This window comes from Carassius gibelio, chromosome A25 (genome assembly GCF_023724105.1).
Source record: "Carassius gibelio isolate Cgi1373 ecotype wild population from Czech Republic chromosome A25, carGib1.2-hapl.c, whole genome shotgun sequence".
Taxonomy (NCBI): domain Eukaryota; kingdom Metazoa; phylum Chordata; class Actinopteri; order Cypriniformes; family Cyprinidae; genus Carassius; species Carassius gibelio.
The window spans coordinates 4,356,585-4,378,130 of record NC_068395.1 but is presented as its reverse complement, the minus strand read 5'-3'; the positions used below and the strand labels follow the sequence as shown (position 1 = coordinate 4,378,130).

The 21,546-nt window shown below is 39.8% G+C and overlaps 2 protein-coding genes across 4 annotated transcripts; both read right to left on the bottom strand.

Annotated features, from left to right (window-relative positions):
* Positions 1-1,281: 1,281 nt before the first annotated feature.
* LOC127946760 (V(D)J recombination-activating protein 1-like) lies at positions 1,282-7,767 on the bottom strand. Of its 2 annotated transcripts, none has more exons than XM_052543507.1 (4): positions 7,593-7,767; positions 6,201-6,527; positions 4,946-6,078; positions 1,282-4,095 (listed from the first exon to the last, which is right to left on the bottom strand). In XM_052543507.1, the coding sequence occupies exons 2-4, from the start codon at positions 6,506-6,508 to the stop codon at positions 2,348-2,350; spliced, it is 3,189 nt and encodes a 1,062-aa protein (XP_052399467.1). In that variant the 5' UTR covers positions 6,509-6,527; positions 7,593-7,767; the 3' UTR covers positions 1,282-2,347. The 2 variants fall into 2 exon arrangements, with proteins under 2 accessions (XP_052399467.1, XP_052399468.1); XM_052543508.1 differs by lacking the exon at positions 7,593-7,767 and adding an exon at positions 7,413-7,569 and having other exon boundaries at positions 1,372-4,095.
* Positions 7,768-18,228: 10,461 nt separating this feature from the next.
* On the bottom strand, positions 18,229-21,110 carry LOC127946770 (uncharacterized). 2 transcript variants are annotated; one of them, XM_052543528.1, is made up of 4 exons: positions 20,754-21,110; positions 20,476-20,669; positions 19,455-19,646; positions 18,229-19,371 (listed from the first exon to the last, which is right to left on the bottom strand). In XM_052543528.1, the coding sequence occupies exons 2-4, from the start codon at positions 20,663-20,665 to the stop codon at positions 19,136-19,138; spliced, it is 618 nt and encodes a 205-aa protein (XP_052399488.1). In that variant the 5' UTR covers positions 20,666-20,669; positions 20,754-21,110; the 3' UTR covers positions 18,229-19,135. The 2 variants fall into 2 exon arrangements, with proteins under 2 accessions (XP_052399488.1, XP_052399487.1); XM_052543527.1 differs by having other exon boundaries at positions 20,803-21,109.
* Positions 21,111-21,546: the final 436 nt, after the last annotated feature.

Genomic DNA, 21,546 nt, shown 5'->3' with positions numbered 1-21,546 from the left:
GAATTTTTTACATTCGTAAGGGCAATTGTTATAATTACCTTATTCATTCTATCTGTGTTGTCTTTAAAGTCAAATAGCCTACAAGTACCCAGGTGTTTTAATCAATCAAACTCCCATTATAATCACATTGCATCTAATTCCAATCCATTCTCAAGGTGTGCAATTTACATAACATTTCTAACATAATATTTGACAAAATGTTTATGATTCTACAACTATTAAAATTAATTTAAAAAAAATAATGTTTGTTTATCATTTATATTTTACACAGTTCTCTGCAAAAAAATGTCCTTACAGCCTCTGACTGCTGTGAACTGTACTAGCCTTGTGCAACCAGGCTTCTCCTTATTAGAGCTGGTGGGTGACGTTTACCTCTTTTGTCAAAAGGGTTGGCTGAAACGTTCATGTCCAACTGGGACATTTGGTTTACTCATGAAAAAAAAAAAAGAACTTAAGCTGTGTGCCATTTCATTTTCAAACAACTCTAGTTATCTCCTTCCTCTCCGAAGCAGAAATGATACCACCACCAGTAAACCAGATGTTGGAAGTAAAGAGAGTCCCAATGAAGATGACCCATAGCAAGGCTCCAGTTTCGATGAAAATTACCCCAGCTAGGAAGAGCTTTCTGCGAACACTTTTTGACTGAATTGTTTTTGTTGTTTTAGGTTTAATATCACTAACAATATTTCAATTGAAAGATGCTTAGTGCAATTTTAAGAAACTTGTTTGTTATTGCTAAGCTAATGATTTATTGCTTCATTAAAATGTGGGAGGACAGCTTGTAGAGTGTGTTTTTCTGTTAAATAAAGAGAAAGAGAAATTATTTAAATGGATTATATTATATATAAGTCTGTTTTTATGCTTAGAATATATATATATATATATATATATATATATATATATATATATATAAATACACACACACATACACTTGTATTTGCAACACATTCATGCATGTGTCAGATGTCTGCCTTAAGTACTTTGTCTTCAACCACATACAATAGAATAGGACAAAAAAGTTCTCAATTAGATTGGAATTTTTAATTATTTATTTATTTATTGTTATTTTACCAAAGGGAAAGTAAAAAAAAAAAATTCTTATAAAACAATTATATTCAATCTATTAAAGAAAAGAACTTATGAATTCATGAATTACAACAATCACTGTAATGCTCTTCCACAATGAAAGAAAAAAATTAAGACTGGGCAAGAACATTACCAGTGCCTTTGTGCAATTTTTTTTTTTTTTTTTTTTTTTTTTACAATTAGAAACACAGTGTTTTTTTTATTATAAATGTAAAAAAGTACAAAGCTATTTATTCAGACACTTGAAACAATTTAGTTTATATGACACTTGAGATTATATGTCAATTCAGCATCTGAAATTGTCACATAATGTTTCAAAGAAAGCAAAAAAAAAAAACTATAACAAAGAAACCAGTAAAATAAATTCACAAATAAATCAATGAACTGAAAGATAAAATGCATTTATAAAGTGGATTACTGAAATCCTCAGTTTAAGAGAGCACAATCTATTAAATCTAGCACTCTTAAACACAATAAGAGATGATTAAAAAATTCAGGTACAAGTCTGGGTGAATAGAGCACACATTTCTAAACTGTAACACATAGCAATAAAGAAATTCTGACAATAGTCAATAGGTGCTATGTTGTAAAAGACATGGTTGAATATTTGAAAATGTGTTTTTGTGAGCGGGATGGTGCAATTGTCCTGTGCTGTGGGACAAGTTAGAATGAAGACTGAGGTAGATTATGGGGTAGGGTCTAAGTAAATGTGCAAATGCTGTAGCATAGTGTCTATGGGTGTTCATAGTTATTTGTGGACCAGTTGAGCATCATCAAAATACTGCATTGCTAAAAGAACCCCTTTTTTCTAGACCTTCTGCACAGGAGACAGTTTGTGTTTCCTAACTTAATTTTGTCTTTGCCCTGTGTGATCATAAATGTGGGGCTCCTTTAACACCATTTCAGTGACTTACAACTCCCTCATACGTTTTCATAAATAACCCTTCTGTATGAATTCGTGAAGGTGTCACAACCTGACAATACAATAAAATCCCTCATATTTCACAAGCCGCGAGAGATAAAACTGAGACAATTTGCCTGTAAAAGCCGGGGAGAAAAAAGCCCTGCCCATTCAATTTTTATCTCTGCCATAAAAAATTTAACTCACGTTTATGCACTGGCTTCAGAAAAATAATGAAGTGAATAACAAAGCCATTACACGTGACATTACTTCTCATCTCAAGAAATCAAATCAATTACTTAACAATATTTTCATTAGCAAGAAAAAGGGTCCACTGGAGAAAGTCAATCAAAGAAAAGCTCAAAAATCTGGTACTTCAAGAGCCATATCAATTTCATCTGGGGTCTCTTCTGGGTTGAATGTGGCTTGCATTGCTTTTGCTGAATTCTTGTGGGCCTCCATAAACTTCTGAAGATACTTGGAGGTGTACAGCCAGTGGTGTTTCAGTACATCTTCAAGTTCAAATGTTTTGGACTGCCTTGCATTCATCTTCCGAAAACGTCTGAACAGCTTGTTCCCAGACTCATTGCCTTCACTGGCCCATGCTCCAATAGACCCGTCTCTCTCAACAATCTCAGGAACATGGGCTAGAGTCTTGTGTAGGTAGTTGGTGATTTTTCCATCATAGCGGTACTTAAACGTGGTGGAAAGGAGATCAGCAAATTGCTGAGAGTTGTAGCTGTACTGACAGAGTTGGACAGGGCAGTCTTGGGAAGGACGGGTGGAACGCCACACAGGCTTCATCTGAAGGTAGAGGTCCATCAGTTTCCGTAGAGCCTCACGCCGTTCCTCAGAAAGAACCAGCTCACAGACCACCTCCACAGCTTCACGTGTCATCAGCCGACGAGCATAGTTTCCATTCATCCTCATCACAGGCTTGAGTTTCAGGTTCTTTCGTAGATGTTTGTCCAGGGTTGAGCGCCAACGGCGGCGTTCCTCTCGACTCGGATTGCTTTTCTGGTAGACTTCACCTATCTCATCCTGAAAGATCTTGTAGAATTCAGTAGCGTTGCCAATGTCACAGTGCAGAGCATCTAGAGTAGGCTGGGTCTCCATGAAAGGCTTGGCGGAAACACCTTTGACCCGGTCACGCAGTTCGTCAGCGGACTCTGAGAAAGGATTTGTCCTCCAGATCTCATAGCGCTCAAGATTTTCATCATGGCTACGTGTAATGGAATGTAGCACCATGTTCTGAGATGCTTCTGCTCGGGTTGAGTCACAGAGTGTGCATATGTAAGTGGAGCCTGATGCTTCTAAGCCTTCCATTTCACGAACCATCTTCTCATCATAGCCTGTGCCCCGAAAGAAGAACCTAAAGGATCGTAGAAGACCACCAACAGATAAAATAAGCCGACTTTCCATCATGGCTTTCCGCTCTGCTACCACAGGTCCCAAGATGGCTGTCAGGGTCTCATGATCAGACTCATCCACAAAAATGAGGCACAGAGGTCTGCAGGAGAGCTCAGAGTTTGGCTTTTGTTCTTGAAAAATGGTGATTCCATCGTCCTCACCCTCAACTCGGATGGAGATGGACATGATTGTGAAGGAAAACCTCACTGCCTTCTCAGGAACCGCTGGACCAGATCCATGCTTCTCGCCGACATCTCCCATACCATCACATGATTCTTTCACCACAACGGTAAAACCAGAGGTGCACATGCTGTCGTCCAGCTCCCTCTCTCTCAGTCCTTCCATTATGTCCTCTTCCAAATCTTTTAATGCAGAAACCAGTGCCACATCATAACGGAATCTTCTGGAGATGGTGTCCGCAGGGACATCGTCAACAGAGGTTGTCCAACCAGAGAGGCCATCAATGATTCCCACATCCCAGGAGCTGGAAACGTTTTTCAAAGCTGGCTGCCACTCAAATTGGTGGAACCCAGGGAGAAGCTCTTTCTCTGCATTGCGTAGAGTGTGCAGTGGCTGGAATATCTGGCGGCCACTAGTGGCCTTTACAGTGCGGTACATCTTGTGGTACTGACTGCAGCTAAGGAAGGTGTTTACCCTTATAGCCAAACACACTGCAGGATGCAGCCCACACCCTCTGCCTGAAAGAGAATAGAGAGGGAAAACAAAACTGTGTGAGATAGAATCAGAAGTTTGAATTCATAGAACTGTTTATCCAGAAGTGAGAATGTGAGCTTGCATGTGTGATTATGAACCTACAGTATGTGTGTTTATGGACTGTTCTCAGAGCAAATGAGTGCTAGCATATCTGGAATTCTGACTGTAATTGCAGCATGTAATGTGTCCTAATTGTTCTAGATTTGTGAGATTATTAATGCTTAAGTTAGAAGAGAGGTGACTCAGCTATGTTGGATGATGCTGATCTATCAGCTGATGGTGAAAACAGGCACCAGCTGGGCCCTGTTCCCCTGGGTGCCTGAATACAGTTTCTATGTCATTTGCAGATACATGAGATACTGATGTTGTTTTCATCCTAACAGGCTCTTTACAATAATTATTATTGTGTACCGAGTCTCACATGTGCACGTACACACAGTCAGTAAAGTGGTGATTATTATATTTAAATTGACAGTGAGGCACATAAGAAAATAATTCATTAATTCTTGTGTAGATAACATTGTGGACATGTTCAATTTATTTTGTGCATGTGAACATAATTGTGTAAAATTACATATTAAAATTGTTGTTCTATGAAATATGAGTCCAATTATCTGCAGTCAGGCACTGAAAATTGGACTAGTTCATTGTAAAAAAACAAAACAAATAGTGATGGCATATATTAGATTATAAAAATGGTATATGTTCTTATTCTTGATGCCTCCCAAGCTTAGATAAGTCAATAGTGCACTGTGTGTTCATTCTAGTTGCATTCGTCTGACGACGACCGCTTTGACAGTCACATATTGTGGGTGATATGTTTATTGGCATTACCTTGCATCAAAGCTTCCAGTTCATCTGCTTGTTTGGGTTCATTCCCAGCTCTCAATGCCAGAAGGAAGAGCGTCAAGCAGACCGACTTCACATCCCCTCCTTCTTCCTTTTCAGCAAATGCCTTCACCTGGTTCTTCAAATCTCTCAGCCTGTGCTTTTGAGCCCGACGGGTCAATGACAATAGGTGCTGTCGAGGACGTCCTCCTTTGTTGACCGGCAAGTAATCATCAAAATTCTGTTCTAAAGCTTTTTGTTCTCCCTGAGATTCTTTTTCATGGTAGTGATTAAGGCAGTGTTCCCTAAAGGAGTCAAATCGGACCCAGTCGTTGCATCCTTCACTGGGGCAAAGCAGAGGGATAGCGTTCAGGGTGGCAAGGAAGAATTTGGCTGGCTTGGTCAGATGGGATGGATTTAGATGTTGGTTACAGGTGGGACAGTTTTGGCCCAAAGCACGACTGTACCTTAGGATGCAGACCCGACAGAACAGGTGTCTACATGGTGACTGGACAGGGTCAGAAAGCAAGTGATCACACACTTGGCAGGTAACAGCATGTAAGAAGTCTGCTGGGACTTCAGGAGGGATAAGCTTAGTGCTCAGATGGTCCCTCTGGCATTGGGTGATATTCTTTACCCATTGTCCTCTCTGAACTGATAGTTTTAACCATTCTTGTCCACCTGATCCAGTGTTCTCTGTGGTCTGTCTCCATGCTCTATTGGTCCCTGGGGATTCTGAGGAGTCCCTTTTGATTCTCTTTGGATGGCTGTGTGCAATTTTAAGTGGTTTGGCCCGCTTCCTTCCTATTCGGTGGAAAGAGCTCTTCTTAGGGAAGCAGAGGTTGCAATGGGTGTTGTGGGGCTTCCAGTCTGGAATCTGGGTCCTAGTGAAAGAACAGAAACCTCCTCCCCTCATGACAGCAGTCCAGCATCTGTGACAAAATAAAGATGGATGCACCGTCTCCATGTCGGTTGTCACATCCACCTTGAAGACCTTCAAGATCACCTCTGGCCAGTTCAGAAACTTACAGCCCATCCTACGCAAGGCACACCGGCTGGACACTTCCAAGTCTCCCTGGACTTCATGGGACGGACCTTTAGCCTTCTGTATTGAAAGGCCACAAAGGCGACACAGACATCTGCAAAAGACACAAGCAAATTAATCTTAAACTAAGATAAACAAAGACATGCTTCTAAATGTGCACAAGTCAAGTCAACATTCAGAATTCATGCAGTTGACACTATATTTTATTAGACTCACTTGAGAAGATTCATATGTGTATCAATTTCCTGGAGCTTAAGGTCCACTCTCCCTTGAGCAGTCTCCATGTTTTCCTTACTCTTCCCTCCGAAACAGAGCTTCATAACACTGCCAGGAGAGCCTGAGTTTTCCATTGCTACCTCTGGCTGGTTTTCCTTCTCCACCGGTGTTTCATTAGGCAGAGGGGCCTTCTCCATGGACCTGACCCGAAAGAGCTTAAACTTCCATTCCGAAAACTTAGGATGAGACAGTTCGTCGGGCATGGAGGCTCTGGGAGCATCTTCGGAACTCCACCTCCCTTTCTCCATAGTGTCAGCTTAGTCTCAGCTGCTTTCAAGAATTAGAAAAGAAAGTGAGAAGGAATAAGATTAATTCTTTATGAATCGAGAGTTTATGAGACTATGAGATTAGCTTGGCTGCCAAGGAATATTCTGAGGTGTAACAGAAAAGGCGGGTTTCAGGATTTCAAATCCACAAAACAAGAGCAAAACAACATAATTTCCAAGGCTGTGACTCAATCAGACAGATTTACTTAGGTCTATAGGCTTAGTTTGTTAAAAGCGGCCCTGAAATCCCAGCCCAAACGGAAGAGCTTTGCTCTGACCCAGAGTACAGCATTATACCGTAAGTGGCATTTAAAGCCTCTGTAAAATGCATGAGACAAGTGTTCAGAAATCGATCTGCTGCTGAAAACTTAATTTCTCTCCTCGCCAACATTCCCGCTAAGGGACCCACTATGTCCTTTTTCTATCCCTCATCTTTCTCAGGTACCAAAGAATTTGCTAAATGGACACCTCTAGGGCTGTCAATCAGTTATAATAGTCATTTACTGTGCTGAACCAGGGGTTTAAGTCCATGGAAGAGCATGCTGGCATTTAATGGATTACTCGAGAGAAAGGGAGAGAGGCGAGTCTTATGATGCACAGCCATTGACTGAAGTTGGATGAAGGGAAATTGTAATGCAAGCAGTTCCCTATGAATCAGATTCTATCCCGTTTCAACCATGTCACTCCCAGAGTGCCGTAATCTGCATAAACACACAAATAAAAACAAAGACTACCTCAGAAGTCACATCACTTGGACTAGTCGTAGCTGTCAAACCCTTGCAGACTCTCAAAACAACTGTGTCATGGTGTGATGCTCCGCTCACATCCTATCCATAAGAATGTAAAACGGTCCTCTTTCCTGATCAATAAATCAACAAACGCTTACCATAACACTCCCATGGCGAGTACATGCTGGCATTTTCTCTCTCTCTTTCTTTTTCTCACTCTCAGCTTGTGTTTGCACCCTGGGTGTCTCCAGCTATCAGCTCTGAAGTGAACTATTGAGACACGCATACACACAAACAGCTGAGTGCATTCAGTCTGTCAGTCAGCCGGGTCGTCCTACCTTGTTTTTGAGACTCAGCTGGTGAATTCTCCCCTGGGGCCTTTCTGCATGGGTGCACAGGGGAGGCCTAGTGTGTTTTTGAGTGCGGATGTCTTCCAGGCTCTCTATCTAAGAGTGTCTGCTGGCTGGATCTCAGTCGCTTGCTGCTCCTATAAAAGACTGTCTCTCCATAGGAAGAGAGTCCTATTTATACCTCTCTGTGGGGCCTTAACTGCCACATTTTAGCACCTGAGAAACATGGGAGGTCTCGGGAAGGGGGGGGGGGGGGGGGTGATGGTAACCACACTCTCTCACACACACACACACACACACACACACACACAGAGAGAGATAGAGAAAGACACACATTTACTAAACTACCTAATGAATACTTAGACTTCTATTGTTTCTAACAGTACATTTTGACAGTCTCATTTAGACATTCTGTTGACTAAAAGTAACTTTGCAACTACATTTCAACCACCTGTCCTTAGAGTATTAGACTATATGCTTAATATTTGCTAACACTTTATTTTGACAGTCACCCAAACAGATTCTACTCATAGAGAGAGTAACTTTGCGAGTACATGTTGACTAATCCTAACTAAACTGAATAATAAATTAATAATACGCTAATAAGAGTTAGTTGACATGTAGGTGCAAAGTTACTTAGTCAACAAAATTTCTAAAGGGGGCCTTCAAAATAAAGTGTAACCTTATTGACTTTACATGATGCTAATTATAACCAAAATCCAGACTAACTTTAACCATACAAATAAACATTTAGCTAACCATTTCAAAGTAAAGTCTTACACACACTTATGCACCAATATGAGACATCATAGAGCTACCATCTGCACACAGATACTCCAATACACAACATAAACCACATATTTTTTAGACACACATGCACATTCTGCATCATAAACACATGTCAGTACAAGCCACATGGATAAATCTAACGCATCCCCCTGCTGTTTTCCCCCAGCGCTCTCTGAAACTCATCTCCAGCAGGTGGTCCAAGCCAACATGCTGCAGCTCTGCTATTTGATCCCCCTCTATATAGAAAAAGACACTGTTAAAACACATCAGATCAGAGGAATCCATTGAAAGAGAGCTGACAACCATCTATTCAAGGCTGCCTGACTAAAATGTATTTTACAGTGTATTCAGAAAAGCAGAGCAAACTTAGGGTATATTCCAAATACATTTCACAATTTTAGATTCTTGCTGAGACAAGATTATCTTCCGTTATCAATGTGGACAAATTACCTATACTGGAGGAAGCTAGGATGTCACTATAATGAGCATTTTCTCTACATGTGGGCTCTGTTGCGGTCCCACTGAACAAGGTTGGTGTCATCAGCAAATATGAATTGAAGGGATTTATTTGTTGATAAATAAATCAAGGGTGTTTTTGCAGAAGAGTTATTGTGCTATAATTAATGCGGTTCTGTATGGACTTCTTAGTGCAGGATCTGACAGACTAGCCATTAAACAGACACCAAGTGCCCACATTGCATTGTGAGGCCTGTCTCATGTGTGAGCCACAACTTCTGTAAACCAAACAGAAAGTAAACATCATAAATAATGGACAGTGTAGGTCATTCTTCAACATGGCTGTCATTTGTGCCCCGTATATACATGTATAAAAATGACTTTGAAAATGAAGAGTTGATACAAACTTTTACTGTGTTTGATGCATTCAACAACAATAATTTTGTAGAATGACCCACATAATACTACAAACATAAATATGGAAATGAATGATTAAATTCAAATGATTTAAATCCATTTAAATGGGTGAACAGAGAGAGAAATAAATAAAGCCTCATTATTGGGAGTAATAAAGAGATGGAAGGTGATTTTTATGCAAAAGACAGTTTGCTTTCGGCTAAATTATAATAGTCAAGTCTATAAACTGAGCAAAATGAGAAAGGTCAATGAAAATACCCGTTTTCACAAGTGCTCCTTCATCCTTCACAAAGATTCCTTGAGGGCCTGAAAAACAAAGTCGACATTTAGCATTTCATTGATCATGATAGAGGTTACACGTGTGCATGTTTATTGACTCATTAACGTTTTGTGCATTATTTAAAGGAACAAATCACACAAAAATTACTAGTCTGTCATCTTTTCCTCACCCTCATGTCTTTCCAAACCTTTAAGACTTTCTTTCTTCCACAGAATACTAAAGGAGGTGTTTTGCTACATGTCCAAGCTGCTCTTTTATATACAAGAAAATCTGACTATTTAACACACTGTTAAATTTAGAAATGGAGAGAAAAAAAGTACATGCAATCATTTGTGATTCAAAAGTCAAATGGCAATGGAACAACATGAGGGTGGATACGATGACAGAATTTAATGCTGTAGTTAGGCCTGCCAGAGACTTCAGTGTTCACAAACCTAATGAATGAGAAAAACGGAGAGAAACCGTAGGTCTGTTGCCAAACTGTGCTGCAGATGTCCATCTAACAAACAAGCGGTGACCCCTAGAGATCCGTGCCTCTCTCCGCCTGCTAATTGACTTGTTATTGATAAGATAAGCCCAATGGCAGTTTGATTTATGTGAAAAATGTCTTCAGTCGACAGCCACCTGGCATTAAGCTGGGTGTTATTCTCCACTGTGTGTGTGAGTTTTTGAAATGATGTTATCACCATCTGAGGTGACACCTGGTGTGTGAGGTCAGAGACATTGGTGTCAACGCAGAGTGCAAAATCGAACTGCACACCAATCAAATCACATTATTTGAGTGAGAAGGTGAATCATTGACACACTAACCATCTGTTTCACAGACAAGGCTTAAGCCTAGTCCCAGACTAACATGTAAGCCTGAGCTGTTTCAGATGAAAGAAATTTGTACTGATGTGGGAAGTCGTGGTCTAATGGCTAGAGAGTTTGACCCCTAACACTAGGTTTGTGGGGTCGAATCTCGGGCTGGCAATACCATGACTTAGGTGCCCTGGCACTGAACCCCCAACTGCTCCCCGGGCACCGCAGAATAAATGGCTGCCTACTGCTCTGTGTGTGTGTTCACTGCTGTGTGTGTGCACTTCGGATGGGTTAAATGCAGAGCATGAACTCTGAGTATGGGTCACCATATTTGGCTGAATGTCACTTTCACTTCACATCACTTTTAAAAAAATTAGCCTACTTAAATATTTTAATTAAACTATGGACTAATACTGGCTTAGGCCCAATCCCAATTCTATTTTATACCCCTTCCCCTTCCCCTAGTGTCAAGGGGTAGGGGAGAAAATATTCCCCAAAGGATTGGGACATCACTACCATGATGTTACACGCCATCATTCGTCATCTAGCTCTTACAATACACACATATAGCTACTGGTGTGCATTAGAGCCTTTTATTATCGTTCTGTATTAATGCGCTGCTTACTGACACACACACACAAACACACATATCGGAAATCGCGGAGCTCACACATCCAGGAGAAAATAAACTTGTCAACGCTGCCCCACGACTTTTATTAAATACAGTTTAAATACTGAATCGCTACATTATATTTTCCAGCGACGAGAGGATACCAATCACTGTTTTAAAGTAAACTCACTCTAAAAAGAGAAACGCACAGACGCCAACACAAGTACCTCCATCTCTCTCTCTCTCACTTTTTCGAAATGGGCAATATTTGAGAAAATGGTTTAGCAATTTCTAATTATTGGGGGGATTAGCCCCATCAATGTCTACGGCAGTTATCGCCCGGATCAGACATATGCTGTGACACTATCACGCAGTCTGTAATGATATGACGTTAGCAAATATTAGCGATTTTTGCAAACATTTCTTTGAGTAACATGACCATTAATATGAACTCACAATTTAATGTAACATAAAACAAATGATTGCTTTTCGTTAAAATCTTTATTTATGCCAAAAAAAGCTTACATTTATGTGTCTTTTTGTTCGCTGTAGCAGCCATGTTTCCGAGATAATCATACCCCTTCGTTTGAAGTGTGGTCCCGAAAAATCTTCATTTGAAGGGCAATCTGGCCCTTCTCCTTCCCCTACCCCTCCAACCAAAAGAGAATCGAGACACCCATACCCCTTCACGTGAACACGGAGGGGTAGGGGAAAGGGGAAGGGCTAAGGGGTAGAATTGGGTGGTACAAAAAAATCAGTCTTGTTCACAGACCATCCTTTTTCCTCTTTCCTCCCTCTCTTCTTCCTGAAAGTTTATTTTGTAAATGAATATACCAAGCAGTGGTCCTGAATGCATAGCTATTTTTCAAAGTTAGTTGACAGAAACTCTCCCTCTCTCTCTCTCTCTCTCTCTCTCTCTCTCTCTCTCTCACTTTCATCACCTTACCCCGAGCTCTGCCTTATAATCATTAATCAGGACACACACTATTCATTACTGTCTTTCCATCTCTTTTTTTCTCTCTCTGTCTGTATCTGGTCCCCTCTCATCCCTCACAGATGGGGCCTTGTTTCTGTCTGACCAATGTTGCTTCTTCTGCCTTCAGGTTCTGTCAGGATCTTTTCTGCCACTCTACTGAAATTTAATTAACTTCTAATAGGGTGCCAGTCTGTGTGTGGTACAGACTTTTCTCATTATCCAATAATACAGAATTAGCCTGAATCTACAGGCGTTTGTATTCATCAAACATGCAGTAAGACCTGCATGTGTTTGCGTGTGTGCTCAGAAGAAGAGCTCACCAGATGCACGCTATGTACTCGAGCAAACCTTCGGCGATGAAGCCCATCAGCTTGAATCCAGGACAGCCGAGTGAAAGCGAGTGGAGGGAAAGGAGCCGGGTGTCTTCAATCAAAATAACAATGCTCTTTAATTCTGCTTTAATTAAATCTGCTTTTTCCCCAAGCGAGGCGCAGGATCAGACAGCCGCTGGAGACTCGCAGCCCTGCAAAAGTCTCTCCTCCGACTGAGTTTGTGTTTAATCATTGCTTCTTTACACTCTGTCAGAGAGCTTTCAGTTCCAAACTAATGCTGGTTTACACAGCAGGCCTTCTGAATGAGGAAAGCTTAGCAACGTGTACTGAATCTACTGGATTTTGACTTTAACAGCACACAATGAGATCTGATTTGTCTTTGTCTTTTTGATTGTCTGTGTGAGAGAATGAAGAGATGAAAAGAGCAGCCCTGTCTTTCTATCACGACTGACCCTCGTCTGTCCCTCCGAAGTCGATTCGGCAGGAAAGAGAAACGGCGTTCGCTCTCCACCGTGAAGTCTGCTAATTGTTTTCCTGTCCTTTACCGAAAAAGTCCATTATGAGAAATGGCAGGGCGGCTGTGGCCTTTTCAGCACTGCTGGTGTCACTCCGCAGCCCTGAGGACAATAGAGCCCCTGACACAGGCGTTAATTCAGGGCCACCTTAAACAGTCTGATCTTTAAATCTATTCACTCTGTAATTATAATGGAGGAAGGAGGGGTGAGAGTCCACCTGTCAGAGCGCAGAACTGTGTCCAGAGCACCGTGATACGGTGAGATCGTGGCCAGTGAGCATCTGTTAAAATCTATGGTTTGTTTACAGCAGGAGATGGCTGCTGGGATAGCATATGGCAGCCGCTGATGGGCACGGTGTGGCAGTCGATCAGAGACAGAGATGCAGAACAGATGCTGGCCGAAGGACTCGGGAATGGGGCGCTTTGTTGCACCCTAGCGGAAGATTTCATTGCTCAAATGTTACTCATTATACATCAGTTTAAAAATAAAAGATGAAACAGAGAAATAAAACAGAGAAATAGACACAAATAAGAAATGAGTGACATGCAAAAAGAGTAATAGTGCAAGAGTATAAAAGTCTAAAAAGCAAGAAAAAAGGTAATACTGATACGAAGTATAAAACTAAACAAACAAATAAATAAATGCATTTGAATAAGTTAAAAATAAGATAAAAAAAATTGCAATGCAATTGTGAGAGAGAAAGTCGCATCATCACATATAAAAAGCACAGATTGGAGAAATAAAGCCACAGTAACCAGAAAGAAATTATCAATAATGAAGACACATTTCAGTTGATGCAAAACAAACTAGACATTTAAGAGATCTCATTAATGATTTTTCTTACCTTTGGGATGCTGGAGAAATAAAAAATAGACACAATAGAGTCAGTGTGATAACAATAAGAGTACAGAGCTATGAAGTTAATGTATACAGCAGCTCAGGTAATCTGATCTTGAAAAAAAAAAACAATGAGACATTGTTGACATTTCCTCTGTAATTCACACACACACAAAAAAACAACAACAAAAAGAAACATTTTAGAGCAATATTTTCTAACCAAAAAATTGCCTCTTTCTAGTCTCAGAGTATAAACAAGAAGTCTAAAACTAATATTTTTAAAAAGTATTTTAAGAAGTAGTATAAGAAAAAAAGTTAACTGTAACAGATTATATAAATTATATAACATGAATGTAATATATAAATTATATGAAATATAAAAATGAATACAAACATACAAACAAATTTAAAAATACTACATTTTATTAAAAAATATAATTGCAGTTGGGGAAAAGCTGCAGTTGTGAGCTATCAAGTCACATACAAAGTCTAAAATACATATATATATATATATATATATATATATATATATATATATATACTGCAAAATTAGCCACTTATTGTAATGATGCAAGGAAACACCCCTCCCCTCTCTGTCTTTCACTTTCTCCTCTGCATTTCCTGTTTCCTCTCTCAGTCCCCTGGGGAGCACATTGCTGTAATAGAAATGGCTTTTCATTCTCTTCCACTAAGCGGATGGATGGAGCAAAGTGTCAGTTGTTTATTCTGCAATAGATGGCTGAAATAGACTTGATTTGTGGCATGCAGCTCCTGAGAGGGCAAAGTGACACAGCCGACTCAACAGCGGGCGATGATCAACAATATATAGTGATCATACATGTGTAATGCCAGGAACCTGTGCTGGCCAAGTTGCAGCCACTCTCAGAGTCAATTTACCATTTAATTGCTGGCTCACCTAACACTCCTTCAAATCAAATCCTTTTATTCACTATCACTGCACCAAGGACACTGACGCTCACCTTTCCATAGCCTGTCTGCCTGATTAGCATTGACTGTTTTCATAAAACACGTGTGTCTCTAGCCCTCTCAGACAAAGCAAGTCAGCAAAATTAGTGTTGAGAATGAGTAAAACATCAAACCTTGCAGTCAACACAGATGTGAGATCACGTACACACCTGTAAGACAGGCGAGCGACACACATAGACCAATACTCTGTCTTCACTATTGAGCTGATTATCAGTAACGCACAGTTAAAAACATGCCCACATGCGCAAACACTGATCTGCACTCACGGTCGTGAAGCTGTCCCTCGCAATTAGCAACAGATAATCTTGTAAATGCTCACTGGCCAGTAATTGTTAACTTTTGCAATGACAGCCATGAATGATACTTAAAATAATGCAAATAATTTTATGCTAATAAGATCAAAGTTATTAAAAAAAAATATGCTGAATGCATTAGCAACTACCTAGCATTGTGGCAGTTTTGCTACTCGCATTCTCTCTTGAAAATGTGGTCATATTTGTAAAACAAAATGTCAGCACAACTATTATGCTAACCTGACTTACTGTACTCCCCTTCACGCTATATAACCGATGATACAAGATCCAGGTGACAGACTGGGAACCATTACAAATCAAGTTTTGTCTTTTTCCATGGAACAGCCACAGCTCGATCCCAAAGCTCTTCCCCCAGTTCCTCACTTCTCGATAATAAAGCTCTGGTGTGCTAAAAAGAAACGAGTATGATCAATAAGAGCTGCTAGTGGTGTAGATGATCAGCATGACACATTACATAAGATGGGTCATAAAAATGACCAATGTAGTCTCAAGGGCACGGATTGATTTCAAGTCTAAGGCTAGAAGAGATTAACCATTAGCAAGGACATGAAGTGGAAAAACTAGCCTTAACTCTGATTCTGTCACACACACGGTCTGTTAAGAAAAACCAGAGAGGAGGTGGAAGAGGATTTTTGTGAGTTATAAGTGAATTGTACTTCAAAGTCCGTCTTAGCGGGGGAACAAGGACCTGCTGGAGAGACAGGTAATCAAATGAAATCCAAATTTTTACTCCGTGGATTTTCTTATTTTACACACATCTTCTGTCATATCAGATTTTTCCTCCTTCCATCACTCAATAACTCAATCTTTCTATCAACTGATCTGCAATCATCTGTCTCTCTTTCTTGTCTGACCCTTTGTGGTTACAGCTGCAAGTATGCCCAGCAAACCGTTGGGGGAAAAAAAGTGCAATTATACCAGCCGGAAAACATTTTATACAAAGAAACAGTGCATGATTCTTTATTATATTCCAGAATCCTGAACACTGTCTGGTTTTTAGGCGACATTTCGTCCAAATGTGCTCGCGCTTCTGAACAGATGAAGCAGTCCACACGTGTAGGCACGCACACTTTTCCCCTTCTCCCTGCTCTCTCTCTCTCACACACACATACACACACACAAGCAAACAACCTCCCTGCATGAAATAACCTACCCTGATTTCATTATTTGTCATATAGGAAGAAATGAGACAGAGAATTGGTGCCTTTTTCACAAGACATGTTACCACACTGTCACCAAATGGCGAAGTCATATAATTACACCTTCTGTTCATCATAGAGTAGAAACAACACACACACACACACAGAAAGAGAGAGAAAGAGAGAGAGAGAGAAAGCACTGAAAATCAGATTAAGGCTGGCTTGTCTTGGCAGCCTGTGTATTTATTTATTTATTTATCTCGGTAAACACACGCTCACTTTATTCTGGGAATGTGAAGCGTAGCATAATTAGCAGAACATGGCTCCCTAATTTGGCTTTAATTGATATGAAGAGTGTCACCAGGGCTGAGGCCTCACATAGCAATACATGCTGAGCAAGTGGGCGTGGCCTCACTGCCAATCAATCCCACTGGCACAGCTGATGAGGAGTCATTAAAATGACCGCCTCCGACCAATTACTGAGTGAAGAGATATATTTTATTTCTGGACATATGTTTATGGCGCTAGAACGATGCTAATAATACCATGAATATACAAAATCAGGATACATTTCAATGTGTCATCCTAGTTTCTGCCAAACCACCACAGTTAGCAATATGCTATGGTCCATTTAAAGGCACATGTGGGATATTCATTCCTACTTGATATCTCTGAAGCTCGGAAACTGATATAAATAAACCCAGTGGCAGTGCTACAAATACTTCAGATATTTCATGTATAATTTACTGTTTTACATACTTATCATCACAAATGATTGCTAAATTGGTTTCTATTATAGCATAGTATAGGAACTTTGAATTGCTGAAAGCTGGATTTTTAATCCTTGAAGTCGATGAAACACGGTACAAAACCAATTTAATTGATTTAATTGTATCTATCTGCTGTATGTTCCAGTGTAAGCAAGTTATAAGTGAACTGCACTACGAAGTCTTATTTGCGGGGGAACAGGGACCTGCTGGAGAGACAGGTTGTCAATTATAATGATGCCAGTGGTGGCTAATAATACCACGTTACCACACATTACTGTAGAAACTTTGGCTGTAATCTACGGTAAGCATGGTAAGTTTTTGTAAAAGGGATCTAGAAGTTCATTTTGACCAGCATTTGCCCTGCCCAACAGGGACACTTCAGGATAGTATAAAGTTGGCCATCTTTTAAGCGGAAAAAGGAGGTCCTCGCCTGGGAACAAACAAGTGTAAACAACACTAAAAAGCATACACAGCAGAAAAAAGGGCACACCTGCATGTCAGAATTGTGTGGATAGCGGAGTTCCTCTGAGAGCCGCACTGCTCTGAAATTCTCCTCAAACGATCATTTAAGTGGTTGCTTACGTCCAGGACACACACACCTTTTGCACAGAACAGCTTTCATACTCCCTTTGTGTGAGGCGGTGATGTCAACCGGTGCACTCTCAAGCTCCCCGCCGTCACAACCTTCAAGGACACTCGAGTGCTGTTCTGAGGGCCAATTAGGTGTTTTTCTGATAGTAAATTAAAAAAACACTTCTCTGGATTTAATAAACAAACTCATTAGCACTGCTAAAAGGACGGAACTGCCGTTTAATTAAACCCACAACTGATTAATGCGCAATTAACACAGCCAGTTTATTCATCTCATGTTGGGTGGGATCAGAATGTAAACACTACAGGTTCAGAAAGCTCTCAGTCTCATTTTTCTCTCAATGTTCATGAAGAACATAATGACAGAGTGCATAACCTCAGTCTCAGAAGGCTACTGATGTTTCCCTGTATAATTTTAACGGTCTGCAAACAGTGAATTCCAAAAGCCATGGAACCACTAGTGAAAAGATTTCTATTGTGCATTTGTCTCGGGTGATTCAGATCAATTCCTCAGGTGAGTAATAAATGTCAGAATTTTCATTTTTGGGTGAACTATCCCTTTGTTAAAAAAAGTAACAAAAAAAAATTCATTTAATAATTTATATAAAATCAGATATTTGTTATATAGTTATATAGTTAATGAAATGAGAAAACAGCAAAATTACTAAAGTTTTTTTTTTTTTTAGTAGTATAATGGTACTGAAATAAACAAGCAAAAAAGTACTAAATAAGAAATCAAAAATCATTCCTACAATATGGTCTCAGATGTTTAGATAGATACTGGCTCAACTTTATATGATAATCATTTCATTTATTGGTTAAAAACAGCACAAAAAGTATAAATGCATATGATAGACAGAACTCGATGCTCGACAGTAGAGAGCACTGTTTCCTTATAAAAAGACAAGACACACACACACAAGACAATTGTAGCACCATCTAGTAGTGTTAAATTCTTCATAAAAGCACCTAGAAGTGTTAGCAAGTAAAAAGTGCTCTGTGGCTATCTGAATCAGTATTGTCTGCAAAATTGAGCTGAGCATTACTTACTCCCCATTGCAATTACTAGTAACTTTATTATACTTCTACCAATCACATTTTGACAGTTTTTATAATGATGAAAGGAAACATTGTTTAGTTTACTGTGCTAAAGGCACAGCTGAACAAACCACGACAGATTTATGCCATGAAGATTATTTACATTTATAGTCAATAATTTGGCATATCTAAAATCCGTTTCGAAAAGCATTTAAGTCGACCTCCCTGAAAGTCACTGTATAATTCACAGAATAACAATTGCGGACAACGGCTATGAAAAGCTACTGAGAAATAGTTTGTCTGCAATTTCAAGAAGATCCTTTTTAGCTTTATGTCTCACACAGATAGTGAACTCTGGTACTCCATTAACCACATTTATGGGTGTCTTTGTACAAATACAGCTGTGAAACCACTGTCAAAGCTAGCACCCAACCTTATAACCTGTAGCTTTGTGTCCCACATCCCAGAAAGCAGTTACAGGTTTCTCATCCAGGTCCTCGACTCCTGTTGAGAGATATTTGCTCAGCTCATTTATTTGGCTAGAAGACAAGCCAGACCATAGTCTCTTCTCTTTTGTATTTCCTTGCCATCTCCTTCCTCTCGTTCAAGGCACTGACAAATATCTCCTAACATCAGGATGAGACTTATACTGTGAATGATGGAAACCCTCACTGAACGATCAGACATGTGCAACCTCCGGAGCCTTCCACCACATTTCAGCAGCCTTTTTAAACTCCGGCAGGATGTCAGGAACCACAAACTTCTCCGCCAGAAAGACCACAGGCAGCACGGCCAATAGCAAGGCCCCACCCACCACTCCCAGCCAATAGGATGGGCCGAGTCGACTGATGTCATCCCTGATCTCACCAATATGTTGATAGGTAAAAAGCGCCCAGCTAAGAAAAAATAAAAACCCTGTAGGGTGAAAAAAAAAATGGAGAAGGTTAAAAAATGTGCATATTACATGGCAAAGGAAAGGTTAATAGCGAGGTACTGACCTGTAGGTACTAGTGTGAGCAGCAGCAGAGTGGACGGGTCGAGCGACTGGCCAGCCATCAGCAGCGAGCGAGTGTTCGAGTAGGAACGCACGGTTTGAGACCTCCAGCAGAAAGCGAACATGAGACACAGCAGTCCAGAGCTCACCGACATGAGGAAAGCCACCGCTGCAAACACTCTCTCAGCCTCCAGAGCTGTGGAAACCAGGGACAGAAACACCTTTAATATTCAAGATTTACAGTGATTACACATGATACAGTATAACCTGCTCATTGGGCCTTAAATATATATATATATATATATATATATATATATATATATATATATATATATATATATATATATATATAAGATTGTAATTTCATAATATGATATTGCAAGCAGTGTTAAAGCCTTATATTCTATAGTCTAAGGTTCTCACTGACTTCCATATATATATATATATATATATATATATATATATTTTATTTTCAATTTTTTTTGTCTATATAATGAAAGTTAAAAGAAACCTTATATATCTTCTATTGTGTTCCAATGAAAAAAGAAAATCATAGAGATTTGGAGTGACATGAGGGAATGACACATTATTTATTTTTTTAGGTGAACTATCCCTTTAAGAATGCCCACCATAAAACCATGACGGGAAATTTCCGTTTGAGTGTTCTTGAAGAACAACATCTCGTCATGAAACTATTTAAAGCTGTACTGATCAGACATTACTTCATCCTTCACTATTTATATCATTTTTTTATTTGTCTTGTTCTGAGGAAGAACTGCACTGAGGGGAAGAACAGACAGGCTACAACTACTAAAACATGAGTAATGCTAGTCCAGCATGTCGTAGCTGCTACAGCCCACCGACGCGTAGAATCCCCTCCAACACAAAACCATATCATTATTTTACACCGACGTTGGAAATTCAGAAGTTAGAAATAGAGAAATAGAAACAGTTTGAATGACACTCCTGAATAATGTTTATTTATTTCCCAAGATTTCTGAGTAAAGCACACACATATAACACACCTTTAGTAATGTCTTCAGTAGTCCGGGTGTCATCCAGTCTGGTCTGATTCTCTGAGGTCCACAGACCCCGGTCATCCAGCCACCCGGGTGTCCAGATCGCATAGCTGATGCACAAACAGCCCATAAAGCCGAGACAGGATTCAATAAATCGAAAACGACTCCTCGAGTCAACCAATTCTGGTCCTTGCATCGCTCTGTTGAGAAAAAGCTGTTGGTGAGAAATGACTTTACACAAACAAAGTTGACAATTTAGCTGGAAGCTAAACTTAAAGCATTACAGTTGGCAATTTCATCCAAAAATTAAGTAACCGTGTTAGTTTTTCTTACCTTGAATGGCTTAAGTCTTTAAAATGTGTTCAAATGACAAAGACTTTGCAGTAGAGTGACGGTGACTGAACACTTTCAAATATCAAATGAATCAGTGAGACCGAAACAACAGGGTTTTATGAGGATGTACAGAAGCTTCTTTCTCACTTCCTCCTCACAACGCTGAAATAGGACACTGTAAAGATTTCCCCCTACCCACAGTGGAGCCCCACTCGCGATGGAAACTTCCCCTCATGATAACATCCACACATAAACGGTAAAAAAATTTTGCACCATGAAGTTATTTACAGAAAAAAAAGAAAACATTTTGCACTCTTTCTGAAACATTAAAAGGTCTGTCTTTTGCTTTGCCTTTAAAAGGTTTATATAAAAATGAGCATCAGAACTTTCCTGCCTTTACACATGGGCTGACAATAAAGTTATTCTTCAATAAAAGTTTCTTTCCAAAGCCTAAACATTTTTAAACCTTTCAGGCTGTTAAGTTCTGAAATGATCAGAGATCTTCTTGGAAATTAACTGTATCTGATCTGTATCTCGTTTCTAATGTTCAGATCCTTTGGAAGGACGTGCAGAGGTGCAGGTGCTACACACAGTTAGTCTCTTAAGTAAAAATATCTAAAAACAAGATCAATTTACCTGAGATATAACACTTCACAAGATATGAAAACTTGTCTGATCTGGAATTCTTGATCAGCATTTTGTCTTGCTGCACTATCAAAGAAAATATACTTGTATTAAAGATGT